General features: G+C 40.3%; 1 protein-coding gene and 1 pseudogene across 1 annotated transcript; one reads left to right on the top strand and one right to left on the bottom strand.

Moving 5' to 3' along the window:
- Nucleotides 1-6,035: 6,035 nt before the first annotated feature.
- On the bottom strand, nt 6,036-15,115 carry LOC121991407 (probable protein S-acyltransferase 22). Its single transcript, XM_042545415.1, has 6 exons — nt 15,031-15,115; nt 14,681-14,809; nt 14,504-14,584; nt 13,922-14,166; nt 7,193-7,302; nt 6,036-6,610 (listed from the first exon to the last, which is right to left on the bottom strand). Exons 1-6 carry the CDS (start codon nt 15,049-15,051, stop codon nt 6,036-6,038), a joined length of 1,161 nt encoding a protein of 386 aa, XP_042401349.1. The 5' UTR covers nt 15,052-15,115.
- On the top strand, nt 9,952-10,023 carry LOC121993423 (annotated as a pseudogene).
- Nucleotides 15,116-15,492: the final 377 nt, after the last annotated feature.

Genomic DNA, 15,492 nt, shown 5'->3' with positions numbered 1-15,492 from the left:
CCTTTGAGAAGGAATTTGGCCGACCCCTATGGCTTGGTCACCAAGCCATGGGCCGACCCCTCTTGGACACCAAGAAGGGCTTTTCATGAGTGGACTTGAGGCATTAATGAGGCTATGACAGGGACCTAGAGGAGAAATTAGTTTTGGCCTCCCGACGAGCTTGAGTATCCTGTGTTCGCCCCGAACACATAACTCAAGTTCATCAACAATAACTCATTCCACTAGAGAGTTATTATTGCACTACCGCACCAATCCCAAATTACATTATGGACTCCTTCTTATCATGAGTGTGTTAGTCTCCCTATGTTTAAGATATCAAATGTCCACTAATTAATTGAGTTACTGACAACTCATTTTAATTAATGTCTTAGTCCAAGAGTAGTACCACTCAACCTCATTGTCATGTCGGACTAAGTCCACCTGCAGGGTTTAACATGACAATTCTTATGAGCTCCTCTTAGGGACATTCTCAACCTAGATGACTAGGACACAGTTTCCTTCTATAATCAACAACACACACTATAAGTAATATCATTTCCCAACTTATCGGGCCTATTGATTTATCGAGCTAAATCTCACCCTTTGATAAGTCAAAGAAATAAATACTACATATATGTGCTTGTTATTATATTAGGATTAAGAGCACACACTTCCATAATAACTAAGATCTTGTTCTTTTATTAAGTCAGTATAAAAAGAACTTACCTTAAATGGTCCTACTCAATACACTTAGAGTGTATTAGTGTAATTTATTAGTCAAGATAAACTAATACCTAATTACACTACGACTATTCCAATGGTTTGCTCCTTTCCATCTTAGTCGTGAGCAACTATTTATAATTTATAAAGAACTGATAACACGATCTTCTGTGTGTGACACCACACACCATGTTATCTACAATATAAATTAATTGAACAACTACACTTAACAAATAAATGTAGACATTTGACCAATGTGATCCTTTTATTTCAAAAATATATGTTTACAAAAGCTAGGCTTTTAGTATACACTCTAACAGTGGGCTCTCCGCACGAGTCCAAAGGAGGCGACTGACGTAACCCCATTTCATTTGGTGTACGGCGGCGAAGCAGTTGTCCCCATGGAGGTCGAACTGGAATTTGATCGGGTGCAGCTCTACGACGATGGGAATGTCGAACGGAGACTGATGGAACTCTGTTGGTTGATCGGGTCGGAGTGGAACTTTGTTGGAATTTTTGTACAAGTGTCAAACCTTTCCTAACAACCTATTGTGTTCTTTAGAAATTAAATTCGGAATCGCAAACAGAACTTAACATTATTGATTCCAAATTTAACTTATCTATTCTTAGTGGTTTAGACTTGAATCGCAAACGATGCTTAACATTATTGATCCAATTCCACCCATGTTATAAATTTAATTAAATATTAATTTCAAAAATCATCTTCCAGGTTAAACATGGCGAGACACTAGACCTTCTTGGATATGAGAGCAACCACCACTTCCTAGACAAAACCTTTCAATGAAATCTAATATTTAATTTCCTTAAATAACCCTAGGTTTAACCAAAAAGAATAATCGAATCACAAATTCGAAAAACAAAAAAAAACATAAACTCGAATCACAAATTTGAAACCTAGAATTATATGCCTCTTGTGTTTGGAATTCATACAAAGAAAACTAGTATGATGCGGAAGATAATTACTAGTTATACCTTTCTTTGTAAGCAACAATCTCTTGATCTTCTACCATATTCCTCTTCTTATCTCAGGTGTTGTGTGGGCAATGATCTACCGAGATGAGAACCACCCAAACCCTTTTTCTTGCTTCGTGCAAGTTTCGGCCAAGCACCTCTCCTTGAGATGATGAGTTTCGACCACCACCACCAAGCTCCAAGGGATGTTAGAAATAAAGCCTCCTTTCTCTCTTTCTCCTCCAAGCAAGATCCGGCCACCACCACCAAACTCTAAGGGATGATGCCGCCGACCACCAAAGAAGAAGAGAAGAGGAGAAGCAAAGGAGCAAGGGCCGGCCACCACCAAGGAAAAAGGGAGAAACTATAAAGGATAGGTTGTAAGGTGAGGCACCTCTACCCCCTCTTTTATATTCCTTGGTCTTGGCAAATAAGGAAATTTAATTATAATTAAAATTCCCTTATTCTCCTTGCCATTGGTTAATAAGGAAAATTTAATTAAACTTTCCTTTTAACCCTTATCATGGCCGACCACATCACAAGCTCCAAATAAGGCAAGTTTAAACAAAAAATTAAAACTTCCTTATTTGTTTCTAGAAATTTTTAAAATAAAAATTTTTCTATTAATTTTTCCTTCATGGTTGGATATAAAAGGAAATTTTATAAATTAAAATCTCTCTATTTAAACATGTGGATGATTTCTAAAAAGGAAAGTTATCTTTAAAATTAAAATCTTCCTCTCAATTTATAAATAAGGAAAGATATCAAATATTTTCTTAATCTTTTGTAGAAACTATAATAAAAAAGATTTAATTTTAAAACTCTCTTTTAAAATCATGAGGATGGTTTCATAAAAGGAAAGTTTTATCAAAAATTAAAATCTTCCTTTTAACTACAAATAAGGAAAAATATAAAACCTTTCTCTTAATTTTTTGTAGAAAGCTATAAAAGGAAAGATTTGAATTTAAATTCTCTTTTAAAACCATGGCTTCCACATAAGGAAAGATTTTAAATAAAATCCCTTTTATTTTACATATGGCCGACCACACCTAGCTTGGGCTCCAAGCTAGGGCCGACCACTATTCTTGGCTCAATCCCTTGGCTTTGGTGAGCCCAAGCTTGGGCTCCAAGCTTGCTTGGCCGACCGCCTAAGGGTGGGTAAGAAGTGGGTATGTGATGGGTATAATTCTCTATATACAAGAGGCTACGATAGGGACCGAGAGGAGGAATTGATTTTGGTCTCCCGATAAAATTAAGCTTCCTGTGTTCGCCCCGAACACCCAACTTAATTTCATCAATAATAATCCATAGCACTAAAGAATTATTATTGAACTACCGCAACAATCACAAATTACATTTTGGGCTCCTTCTTATCATGAGTGTGTTAATCTCCCTGTGTTTAAGATGTCGGATGCCCACTAATTAATTGAGTTACTGACAACTCATTTTAATTAATATCTTAGTCCAAGAGTAGTACCACTCAACCTTATTGTCATGTCGGACTAAGTCCACCTGCAGGCTTTAACATGACAATCCTTATGAGCTCCTCTTGGGGACATTATCAATCTAGATTACTAGGACATAGTTTCCTTCTATAATCAACAACACACACTATAAGTAATATCATTTCCCAACTTATCAGACATATTGATTTATCTAGCTAAATCTCACCCTTTGATAAGTCAAAGAAATAAATACTAAATATATGTGCTTGTTATTATATTAGGATTAAGAGCACACACTTATATAATAACTAAGATTTTGTTCTTTTGTTAAGTCAGTATAAAAAGAACTTACCTTAAATGGTCCTGCTCAATACACTCAGAGTGTACTAGTGTAATTTATCAGTCAAGATAAACTAATACCTAATTACACTACGACTATTCCAATGGTTTGTTCCTATCAATCTTAGTCGTGAGCTACTATTTATAATTTATAAAGAACCGATAACATGATCTTCTGTGTGTGACACCACACACCATGTTATCTACAATATAAATTAATTGAACAACTACACTTAGCATATAAATGTACATTTTTGACTGATGTGATTCTTTATTTCAAAATAAATGTTTACAAAGGCTAGGCTTTTAGTATACACTCTAACAAACTTGACTTGGTGGATGAAACACGGGCAAAAGCAGTAGTTCGGCTAACGGCGTACCGACAATGGATGAAACAGAACTACAACCGGAGAGTGATCTCGAGGTCCTTCCAGGTCGACGATCTCGTCTGGAAGAAAGTGAAACCAGTCGGCAACGTCACCAAGCTCGAGGCCCCATGGGCAGGGCCTTTCAAGGTCGTGCAGAAGCTTCGTTCGGGGGCTTACTATTTGGAGGATGAAGAGGGAAGGTAGCTCGAGAGGCTATGGAGTGCGAATCATCTTCAACCCTCTAGGGCTGGATGAGAGGTGCGCAAGTGAATACTGTACTTATATTTTTTGTATGTCTCCCGAACGCAGGGTAAAATTTGAATAAAAAGCGAAGGCTTCTTGAAGCGTATCTTCCTCAACGGTCAAGCGACGACATTAAACCCTTGCCTCCACCAGCTGTCGAGCGGCAACCTTAAACTTGAGTTTACATGAACGGTCGAGCGACGACCTTAAATGCTTGTCTACATCAATGGTCGAGCGACGACCATAAACCCGAGATCATGTCAACGGTTGAGCGGCGACCTTAAACCCTGGTCTACATTGAGTTTACATCAACGATCGAGCGGTGACCTTAAACGCGAGTCATCATCAACGGTCGAGCAGCGACCTTACCATCGATGGTCAAGCGACGACCTTAAACCCTTGTCTTCATCAACAGTGGATCGACGACCTTAAACCCTTGTCTCCATCAACAGTCGAGTGGTGACCTTAAATGTGTGTCTCCGTCAATGGTCGAGCGGCGACCTTAAATCCTTGTCTCCATTAACGGTCAAGCGGCGACCTTAAACTTGAGTCTTCGCCATTCTTCAACAACGATCTAGCAACGACCTAAAATCTGAGATCACATCAATGGTCGAGCGATGACCTTAAATCCGAGATCATATAGATGGTTGAGCGGTGACCTTAAACCCGAGTCTACGCTCTTCACTGGTCTTGGCTCTCCTATCTCCCCCAGTCTAAGTCGAGTAGTCTGTAAAAAGTTTTGAAGTCTTTTTAATAGACTGGTTGTTCGACACTATCCTTCAAGACATCCCCGGGACTGATCGGAAGTCCACAAAAAGGGATCGGTCGACTAAATGGACTCACTACAGACAATTAGAGTCATAAGGCCACGCGTTCATGCAATACTCAGAGAAAAAGTGGAGTCGAAGAAACATTCAAGGAGATAAAACTCGTCCGAATGGACGAGCATTCATTAAGACTTCAAATGTTTTACATTTTACAAGAACGCTCGACCTTACTCAAGATAGTCCAGGACATCGTCGGGCAGCGCGGTAGTGAGCTTGTCCCGGTTGATGACATTGCTTATCAGAGTGATTGGTAGGTGGCTACCCTCGCGGAGCTGGTCAATCGTACCATCGATGGCCAGATCAAAAAGGCGTAGAGCCCTATCGACGACTTTCTCGTTGAAAGCATCCGAGCGAAGGTAACTCTTCTTCATAGCCTCAAAACGGCTAGACTCGGAATCTTGGTAGGTCTTCGGGGCCACTCAGGAGACCTTCAGCTCATCCTTGGCAATGGCCAGCGCAGCATCCTTGAAGGTGAGTTGGTTGTGAAGGGCCATTTCTTTAGCCGACCGGCTGTTTCGCTCGGCGATCAGGAAGTCCTTAGCTTCCTTGAGCTTCTAGGCGAGGGCCTGGGCCTCCTTATTCTTCTCATCGAGGTCTGCGATGCCCTGGTTCTTCCGCGCGTTCGCTGACTCAATTTTATTGAGTGGCGACCTATTTGTTGAGCTGCTCCAGCATCGTGGCCTGCCCGACGCTCTTGGCCCGCTCAGCCTCAAGCAGTTTGTCGCTCTTCTCCAGAGCGGCCCACAGCTTGACTACCTCGGCGTCTATTTTTTCTTGAGCGGCGGAAGATTGGCCGCATGACGCCTTCAATTGCTTCGCTTTCTCCTCCAAAAAAGTGAGCCTTTGGCACATAGCCAGACTCTCCACCCAGTACTGCGGACAAGCAAGAAAAGGCCAGTGCGGTTCGGAGGTAATGTAAGAAGGTACAGTAAAGGGAATGCTTACCCTAGTAGACATCTGCGTATGGCTGTTCGTGAGCGCGCCCGAAGGCATCATCACCTCACAAGCTCGTGCGTCCTTCCATATCTTAGCGAGTGGCTCCTGGATGATGATCTGATGCTTGGGGGCTTGAGACGTGGCTCTCATCTCGTTGTAGCCTTCGGTGGGCAGATGAAGGATCGCTGTTATGTGGTGTTGGTTGCTTAGGGACGATTGAGCCGAGGTTGCTCGGCCGGATGGTCGGAAGGAGGATGCCGGATGGATGTTGGACTTTTTTTTACCTTAGAGGGCTTTGAAGGCGATGACATGAAGGCCACTGGTGGCGTGACAAAAGTCCCCTGTGGCAGATCAGCCAAGGAGGGCGTCCGATCAAACGACACGGAGGCCGCCGTTTGAAGCGGAGTCGGGGTCGAAGTTTCGACCCGCTTGGCAGACAACGCACCTGAAGTAGCAAAGCGCGATGAAGGCTCTGCTCGGTGCCTCTTGTGCTTGTTCAGTGTTACATCAAAGGAGGTCGAGCTCGATGGCTCCTCAACCGGGATGATCGGACGCCGCTCGGATGGAGGCTGTGATCCCGTGGTGGCTCCTCCACTCGGCGCATGGCTGGCCTCGCCGCTGCTCCCCAAGATAGGCATCGCATCGCTCTCATCCTGGGGCTCTTCGTGTGAGCTTACTGGCTGCAATCCGCGGCTCGCTAGTTCTTCAATAGCAGTCACATTGATCGCAACGTCCTTGAGCTTTGCTTGGCCGGACAGACGCGCGCACAACATGACTTCAGCTGCAAAAGAGGAAGAGAAATCAGTTAGCATCAAATGAAGAAGTGAAGAAGCTTTATACCTAGGCTGGTCGGCAGTCGGGTGAGGATTGGACTTAAGCCGACGATGTATAGGACACCCTTAAGCAGCAATTTGTGGATGTTGTACTTCTGACCGGCCAACATCGAGACAGCATTCAGGTAGTCTGATCAGCTTTTGTATCGTTTCAGAGGAGGCTGAGGCACCACTTCGAGCTACGAACTGATTGGGAAGTCTGGCCGCTCGGGAAGACGCATGAAGAAAAAAAATATTCTTTTTAGTGCTTGTTGGAGGTCGATATTTTATCAAAGAAAATAAGACCCACTCAAGATTGGAAAAGGAATGTCCCCAGCTCGGATAGTTTGGGATAGTAAAAATAGTGGAAGACCCAGGAAGTAAGGGGATATCGTGCAGACGAAACAAAACAACGACGCCGCACAACAGTCGGAAGGAGTTCGATACAAGTTGAGGAAGGGAAATGTGAAAATATTTACAAACTGCGGGAATGAAGGGATGAAGGGGGAACTGCAGATCGGTAGTAAACTGATCCCTGAAGAAACAGATACATCTGGTTGGCGGAGAATTGGGCCGATCGGAGAGGGAAGGCAGAACGATCTGATGATCAGAAGGAATTTCGAAGGCGTCTCTCAAGCTCTCAGCATTGCCTCCATCGAACCTAGACACCATGGATGTGTACCAAAGTCCAGGGATAAAGGTAGGAGCTGTGAAGAACTTGCCATGGAAACAAATAAAGCAAAGAGAAAAGGTAGTCGGAAAGAAGAAACATGAGCGTAAGGGAAAGGGCTTACTGGGAAGTCACCGGAAAACAAGTAAGAAGAATCATCGAGGAATAGTGGCGGAGGGTCACGGAAGAAGGTTGCACAGGAGCAAAGGAAGGTTGCTGTCGGAGAACTCGAACTCAAAGACGAAGTGTGCGAAGGAGGCGACACAGTGGGCTTATAAGCCTTAGGGACGACCGAGTAGAGCCGTCTGATCTAGGTCACGAAAATCTAGGCGAAGATCGGGTCGGTGAATTCAAATTGCCAAACGGCGCATCGATACCCTGTCACATTAGGCGTGCGACAGCCGTGGGCATGACACGTGGCGTTTCACCACGGGTCGACATTTAATGATGTCATGGAAGCACGCTCAACCTTAATGTACTAAGATTTGTACGAATTCCTAGAAATCTAGGTGACGTTAGCATGTCTAGCCCTCGCCCAAGACAACCCAAGGAAAGATTTCACAAGTGCAAACCTTCATCGTGCCGATTGGATAGAGGGAGCATACCAATGCTCGAACAACAAGCTTCAACAGGCTGATCAGCGAGGATCGGTCTTATCCTGATCAGAAACCACACAGTGTCGGGGCTGATCGAGAGGAAACTTACTCAGACAATTGTCCAGTCAGTCGGACTACAACCTCCTTCGACTAGACTAGAGGGGGAGACTTGTGATGCGGTGATGATGAAGGGCCCCACCCCACTGCCACGATGGAGGTCAAAGTCAAGACGGTCAACTAGTGGACGACATCGATCGGTTAGGCGAATCATGCTCTGACCGGGGATTAGGCTCCAACCCGCCGTCTTCGACACGGGGAGCAATCAAACAACCGACGCGCAAGGGAGACGGCGGGTAGAAGCCGAGCCGAGCGGCTACCCCGCTCGGCAAGACATCAAGGCATGACATCAAGAGTTCAACTTCGGCCGAGCGGCTACCCCGCTCGGCAAGACAACAAAGTATGACATTGATAGAGCTCGATTTCGGCCGAGTGGCTACCCCGCTTGGCCTGGCAACAGGTCTCGACAATGGTAGTGGAACTTCGTTTAAGCAGAGTATCGAGGTTCCGGTCGATCGGAAGGGACACTAGAGCGGCGAATAGATGGCCAAGCGCCAACCCACTCGGCTTGGTGGTACAATACTTTGATATCCCTCCACATCCTTTTGGGGAATTGGGGGTGCCGACACCGGGCATGGGATGCCAGAAGATCATACGGTGGAAGGTTCCACTGTCACTTCAGAGATATGCTCAGCCTGTTAAGGTACTGTGTTAGGGATACTTTACTGACAAGTCTTTTCAGGGAAAGCTTTGAGACGCGTGTTCATCTTGGGAAGCGTGCATACGTGCTACAGGAGGTCTATATAAAGGGGTGTCCAAGTATCGGTGGAGGTACACGTTACATGTGATATTCACTGTTTATGCTATTGTAGTCTTCTTGTTGCTCCACTTCATTCCTCATCACCGGTGACTGACTTGAGCATAGGAGGGCAAACGCCGGGGACCCCTTCCCTGTCTCGGCATTAACGTAGTCTGTGTTGCAGATCTGTGCGGAGTCCACCAGAGGTCAGCGTGAGCGCCACATCCCCAGCATTCCGTCTCTTCGACTTTCAGACAGGATTATCAATTAAGGATGGAGTTGGGGTTTCCGGAGTTTTGTTGCTTGCAGAATTAACTGGGCACATTTTCAATTGATTTCCTTTGTATGTTAAACTGCGCATGCTTCGGATGAATCGGTTTTATGTGAATGTTTAATTGATATCATGACCAGATAGTGCTGCTTAATGATAAGCGATGTCATGAAGATTTAGGTTTCAATTGCTTTACTGTAGGTTTAATTTAAGATCAGACTTAGGTGTTGTTTCAGATTGAGGTAGATGATGTTCTGACTTGTTGTAAGCACAGTCAGGTTTTGATTTTTTTTTTTTGTCTAATTGCTAGTGTTTATGTCGGATTCATGTAATGGTTGTTGTTATTCATGTAATGGTTGTTGTTATTCATGTAGATGATGTTTTTTTTTTGTTTTGCTAGCCATTGATCCTGATTGTTCCGGTATGAGAAGTTTGGGTCATTCCTCCAACCTGGATTATATGTATTGGAGTACAGATTATTTTACCTTTGGTTGTAGCTGACTATTGCATCACACTGCTCAAGTTGATTTATCTGTGCTTGTATTGGCCCTAGGGGGCAAGTATCTTGAGCATGATCCATACTTCCGTAAGTTTCGCAAACACAAACTATCGCATTGGCCGTGTTGTTGTTGTTTCCCATGGCCTCAAAATTCTTGGTCAGAGCGTCCAGCTTTGCAAACATGAGAGTGACTACATCTATGTCGAATTTCCCTGACGCTTTTATTGGGTTCCCTGAGAAAGAACCCCCAGATCTTTCTGATGCCCACTGATGGTGATTCTGTGCCACATTCTCTATGATATCTTCAGCTTCATCAAGTCTCTTGTTCATTAGTGCTCCTCCTGCTGCAGAATCGAGGGATACCTTCGTGTGATAGTTGATTCCATTGTAGAAGGTGTGTAGAACCAACCATTTCTCAAGGCCATGATGGGGGCACTATCTCAGCATACTCTTGAATCTGTCCCAAGCTTCAAATAATGATCCTGAGTCCACCTGTTTGAAGCTTGCAATCAAGTTCCTCATGTGGGCAGTTTTGCTCGGTGGATAGAATTTGTCCAGGAATTTCTGCTCACACTGCTCCCAAGATGTATTGCTATTTGTTGGAAGGGAATTTAGCCACTGCTTGACTCTGTCTTTCAAGGAGAATCCGAAGAGCAATAACCTTACTGATTCTGGAGGGACTCCGTTCACTTTTTGTTGGTTGGTCCTAGGAAGATTGTGCCGATTCCACTGTACAAAAATTTGTACAAGTCCTGAACCTTTCCTAACAACCTATTGTGTTCTTTAGAAATTAAATTCAGAATCGCAAACGAAACTTAATATTATTGATTCTGAATTTAACTTATCTGTTCTTAATGGTTTAGACTTGGATCGCAAATGATGCTTAACATTATTGATCAAAATCCACCTATGTTATAAATTCAATTAAATATTAATTTCTAAAATTGGCTTCCAGGACTGCATGGCGAGGCACTAGTCCTTCTTGGGTATGGGATCATCCACTACCGACTAGACAAAGCTTTTTAAATAAATCTAATATTTAATTTCCTTATATAACTCTAGGTTTAACCAAAAAGAACAATCGAATCACAAATTCGAAAAACAAAACAAAACAAACACAACTTTGAATATCTAATTTGAAAATCTAGAATCTCTAGCCTCTTGTGTTTGGAATTCATACAAAAAAAAAACTAGTATGATGCGGAAAAGAATTACTAATTATACCTTTCTTTGTATGCAACGACCTCTTGATCTTCTACCATATTCCTCTTCTTATCTCGGACGTTGTGTGGGCAACAATCTACCGAGATGAGAACCACCCAAGCCCTTCTTCTTCCTTCTTGCAAGTTTCGGCCAAGCACTTCTCTTTGGGGTGAAGAGTTTCGGCCACCACCACCAAGCTCCAAGGGATGCTAGAAACAAAATCTCCTTTCTCTCCTTCTTCTCCTAGCTAGAACCGACCACCAACAAAAGCTCCAAGAGAGGGATGAAACCGACCACTAAAGAAGAAGAGAAGAGGAGAAGAGCTAAGTCTAGGGCCGACCACCACCAAGGAAGAGAGGGAGGAAAAATAGAATAGAGTTGTCTCTCATGAAGGCACCCCTACCCCCTCTTTTATATTCCTTGGGCTTGGAAAATAAGGAAAAATTAAATAAAACCTTCCTTATTTTCTTTGCCATGAAAAGGAAAATTTTAATTGATTAAAACCAATTTCCTTTTCCTAAATATCATGGCCGACCACCTCATTGCTCCAAGAAAGGAAAGTTTTAACACACAATTAAAACTTCCTAATTTGTTTCCGGAAATTTTAAAATAAAAATTTCTCTAATAAAATTTCCTTCATGGTTGATTATAAAAGGAAACTTTTATAAATTAAAATATCTCTATTAAAACATGTGGATGATTTCTAAAAAAGAAAGTTATCTTTAAAATTAAAATCTTCCTCTCAATCTACAAATAAGGAAAGATATCAAATCTTTTCTTAATCTTTTGTAGAAACTATAATTTTAATTTTAAAACTCTTTTAAAATTATGAACATGATTTCATAAAAGGAAAGTTTTATCAAAAATTAAAATCTTCATTTCAATCTACAAATAAGGAAAGATATCAAATCTTTTCTTAATCTTTTGTAGAAACTATAAAAGGAAAGATTTAATTTTAAAACTCTTTTTTAAAATCATGAGGATGGTTTCATAAAGGAAAGTTTTATCAAAAATTAAAATCTTCCTTTTAACTACAAATAAGGAAAGATATCAAACCTTTCACTTAATCTTTTGTAGAAAGCTATAAAAGGAAAGATTTAAATTTTAAACTCTCTTTTAAAACCATGGCTTCCACATATGGAAATATTTTAAATAAAATCCCTTTTATTCTTTACATGGCTGGCCACACCAAGCTTGGACTCCAAGCTAGGGCCGACCACCTTCACTTGGCTCAACCTTTGGCTTGGCCGACCCAAGCTTGGACTCCAAGCTTTCTTGGCCGGCCACCTAAGGTTGGGTAGGAAAGTGGGTACTACAAGAAAAAAGCTAAACAACAACGCTTTTTTGGCGTTGTCGTATGTACTTAAAAAGTGATGTTGTAGATGGTGTTGTAGAAAGTCATATCAAAGACAACGCTTTAAAAGCGTTGTGGTTGGTCACAAAGACAACGCTTTTTAAGCGTTGTCTTTTCGTTCTTAAAAAGCGTTGTTATAGATGCTGTTGTAAAAATGCACATATCAAAGACAACGCTTTAAAAGCGTTGTGGTTGGTCTCAAAGACATTGTTTTTTAAGCGTTGTCTTTTATTACTTAAAAACGTTGTCTTTTTAAATTTATAAAAAATAGTGTTTTTCTAAATAGAAAAATTATAAAAAATACTCAAAATTTACATATAATTGAATATCCACAACCACAATCATTTTTATAATAAGACTATTTAACAAATAAATAAAACTTTATATTATACAAACAAAATGTATACATATTGATCCACAAATTAAATTTGTATCATACAAGTTATCCTTAACTTCATGACAATAATTTTTCAAACACACAAGTTTTACAAAACCTCATCATTGACTAACCGCTGTTGTTGGTGTCCATCGCATGGAATTGCTTCTTTAAGTCCAGCAATCTCTTCTCCTGAAAGGCTTTCAGCTATCACTCTTAGAGCCATCTTCTTCAACTTGTCATCAGCACACCTGGGGTTGTAGGCAATCAAGAAATTTTGTATGAAAACTTTCATACATGTAAATCTCGTACTAAATAATATGTCAATGTTATATATACATGTAATTCATACCGTAAGTGTGTTTATATCGTAACTGACAAGTTTTCTTTAGGGCCAACTTCTACTCAAGCTCTTTAAACACTGCATCAAAAAAAAAAATTGGCATTAGTTCTGTGCTAAATGAAAATCATATTTAGAGGAAAAAGCGGGAGTGCTGTAGATGGATATATTAACCAAGCATATTAATGTTTGACCTGTCTTTACAAGTTCTAAGCATATATATTAACCAAGCGGGAGTGCTGTAGACTCCGAACCAAGTAAAAATAAACTGTGTTAGCAATTGTTTTTACTTAACTTATATTCTGCTGCATTTTACTCAATTGTTTTTAAACGAACGTGAAAAAGCAACGAGTGCTATTGACATTAATTTTGAACTAGAATTAATTTTGAACTAGAATTTCTGTAATAGAATCTAACTTAAGTTATACCATGAGATTGACAATTATTTACACAATTAAGCTGAAGCAAGGTAAAAGTTCAACTTGACATGACACATTCACAGTCCCAAAATCGAGGACGACATTCTATTCCCTTCCAACACCCATGCGTCATGGAAATATATATATTAACAAACTGTAGACATTATCCTACTATCAAATTCTCAGAAGTCAGAATTAAGTTGGCAATGGAAATGTGAATGCAGTTCAATTTATGAATAGCTAATGATCAACTAAGTTGATTTTGGTTAGCTTTCCAGCGAGAGCTTGAATAAGAAATCGCATGCAGTTTACAAGATTCTTAGTTCACGAAATTCCATAAAAACGGGTTAATTATAACAACATTAACTACCCATATTAAAAGATATATTGCATCTTTCAAAATAGGTTCACAAGAAACAAATCATCTAAAGAGGTCAATGCATGAAAACAAAATTCAAACAGCACACACCTAAGTTCGCTAACCATTGAACCAAGTGTACAATAAGCAAGTGGATTACATTTGTTATTTCAATTTTTATTCAAAAATACGATAATGATGAATAAGGAGAAATGAATGAAGTGCTGATAAAGATTTACAACTAGGCTTTTTTACCAAAAAAAAACTTTTAATTAAATGGATTTGCCTCATACAGTAAAAAAAATCTTATTAAAAGGTTTTTCAAAAATAATCTTAACCATGGTAAATTACATTCACAATAACTTTCTAAATAATGAAAGTATGATACCTGATCCTCAAGGAATAATCTTGGCGGAGTACACCATGCACCGCGATGGAATTGATTGAAAGAACTGGTGCTGCTTAGTCCAGTAAAAGAGCTCACTTGGGACATTTGCGGACTTTGCTGCCCACCAACAGCAAGTTGCTCCTGCTCCTGATCTTGCTCCCTCAAAGCAATAATGTAATCATAGGTGCTGATTCCCTGTAAGCGCATCCATGTAGAGTAGCATGAGCTAGTTAAAGTGTCAATTTTCTCCAGAATTGATGAATAAACAACACCATATCGTTCAAATTCTACTATTTGTTTTCCACTATGGAAAATCTATCAGTTAAATAACAAGCTGTAATAGTTCAGTTGGATAATAAGTTTCAGTAATGCTCAGTGTATGGATGAATGCAAAGAATTTGAAAATATAAAAGATATATTCCTTGAAATAGAGATATTTGACCGGATACATAGGTTTGTTTTATATAAATGTAGGAGCTGTGTAACTGGTAGTGTTTGCTGTGTCACAAGTAGAAATATGAAAGTAGTGTACCTTTTTTATTAAAAGAATATGGAAGAAGAAAAGTTGTGCAACTGGAAGAGTAGCAACCATGGCTAATAAAGTGCACACAGCCTGCATTATAGAGACATTATCAAATTAGTATCAGAACCTTGAAAAATCCTCATTATGATGTGTGATTTTCATTCATTTTCTCTTCTGAGTACTCACCACCACAATGATAAAGGGTGCCAAGGAAAAGCTACTACCCAGCTTTGAAACAATTTCAGCAGAAAATCTCCTTCTCTCAACAAAACACAGTATCAGCACAAGCATCCCAACAGCCCACTGCAGAATAAGCTGGCCCAAGGTGCACAAAGCATGGAGACCAATCAATAGTCAATCAGAATGAAAAGGACCTGACATAAAATGCATTCTATGTATCAGGTCCTTCACGTACTAAGAAAATAGTATCTTCTAAGTTGATGCACACAGATGATAAATCTACACTAAGAAAATAGTGTCAATCACTATGATTAATGAATACAACTATTGGAATGGTAGGAAATATTTGTGCTTACCAAGAGAAGAGCAAACACCATGAGGATGAAGAACCTTTTGTAATTTTTTCTTCCTATGCAGTTATTGATCCACTACAAGGAAAGATGAATACTGCATATTACTACAAGATAACAAAACATATAAGGTTGTGAATGGAGAAAACCCTCACCCTGCAATGATGATCAAAGCCATCAACGCATTTGTCACAGACTCTACAATGCTTACTATATTTTAGAACCTGCAATACAAACAGATAGAAATCATTAGAGAAAAACCAAGTTAATATAAAGCACATAAGAACTTTATTTTCTTGAAAAGATTGTGTGGCTCATCGTAAATGAGATCTCTATCACCTTTCTCCCTAATAACCAATATTCTGAATTATCCATCTTTTATGGTTATGCATTTGTCCAAAGGCCATCTGATCAAGCAATCAAAAAAAGTAAATTACTCATCTTACTGTCCTATTCTTTTTAAGACAT

This window comes from Zingiber officinale, chromosome 6B, assembly GCF_018446385.1.
Source record: "Zingiber officinale cultivar Zhangliang chromosome 6B, Zo_v1.1, whole genome shotgun sequence".
Lineage (NCBI taxonomy): Eukaryota > Viridiplantae > Streptophyta > Magnoliopsida > Zingiberales > Zingiberaceae > Zingiber > Zingiber officinale.
Note: the sequence above shows the minus strand (reverse complement) of the source record. Positions and strands in the feature narration are given on the sequence as shown.

Excerpts from the sequence above, each read along its gene's own strand:
- LOC121991407 (XM_042545415.1), bottom strand. The coding sequence starts at position 15,051 with ATGGTGTTTGCTCTTCTCTTG. Across the intron at positions 14,167-14,503 it reads ATATTCTTTTAATAAAAAAG|GGAATCAGCACCTATGATTA; the intron begins GTACACTACTTT and ends ATGCGCTTACAG. Across the intron at positions 6,611-7,192 it reads CAATTCTCCGCCAACCAGAT|CTGAAGTCATGTTGTGCGCG; the intron begins GTATCTGTTTCT and ends CCTCTTTTGCAG.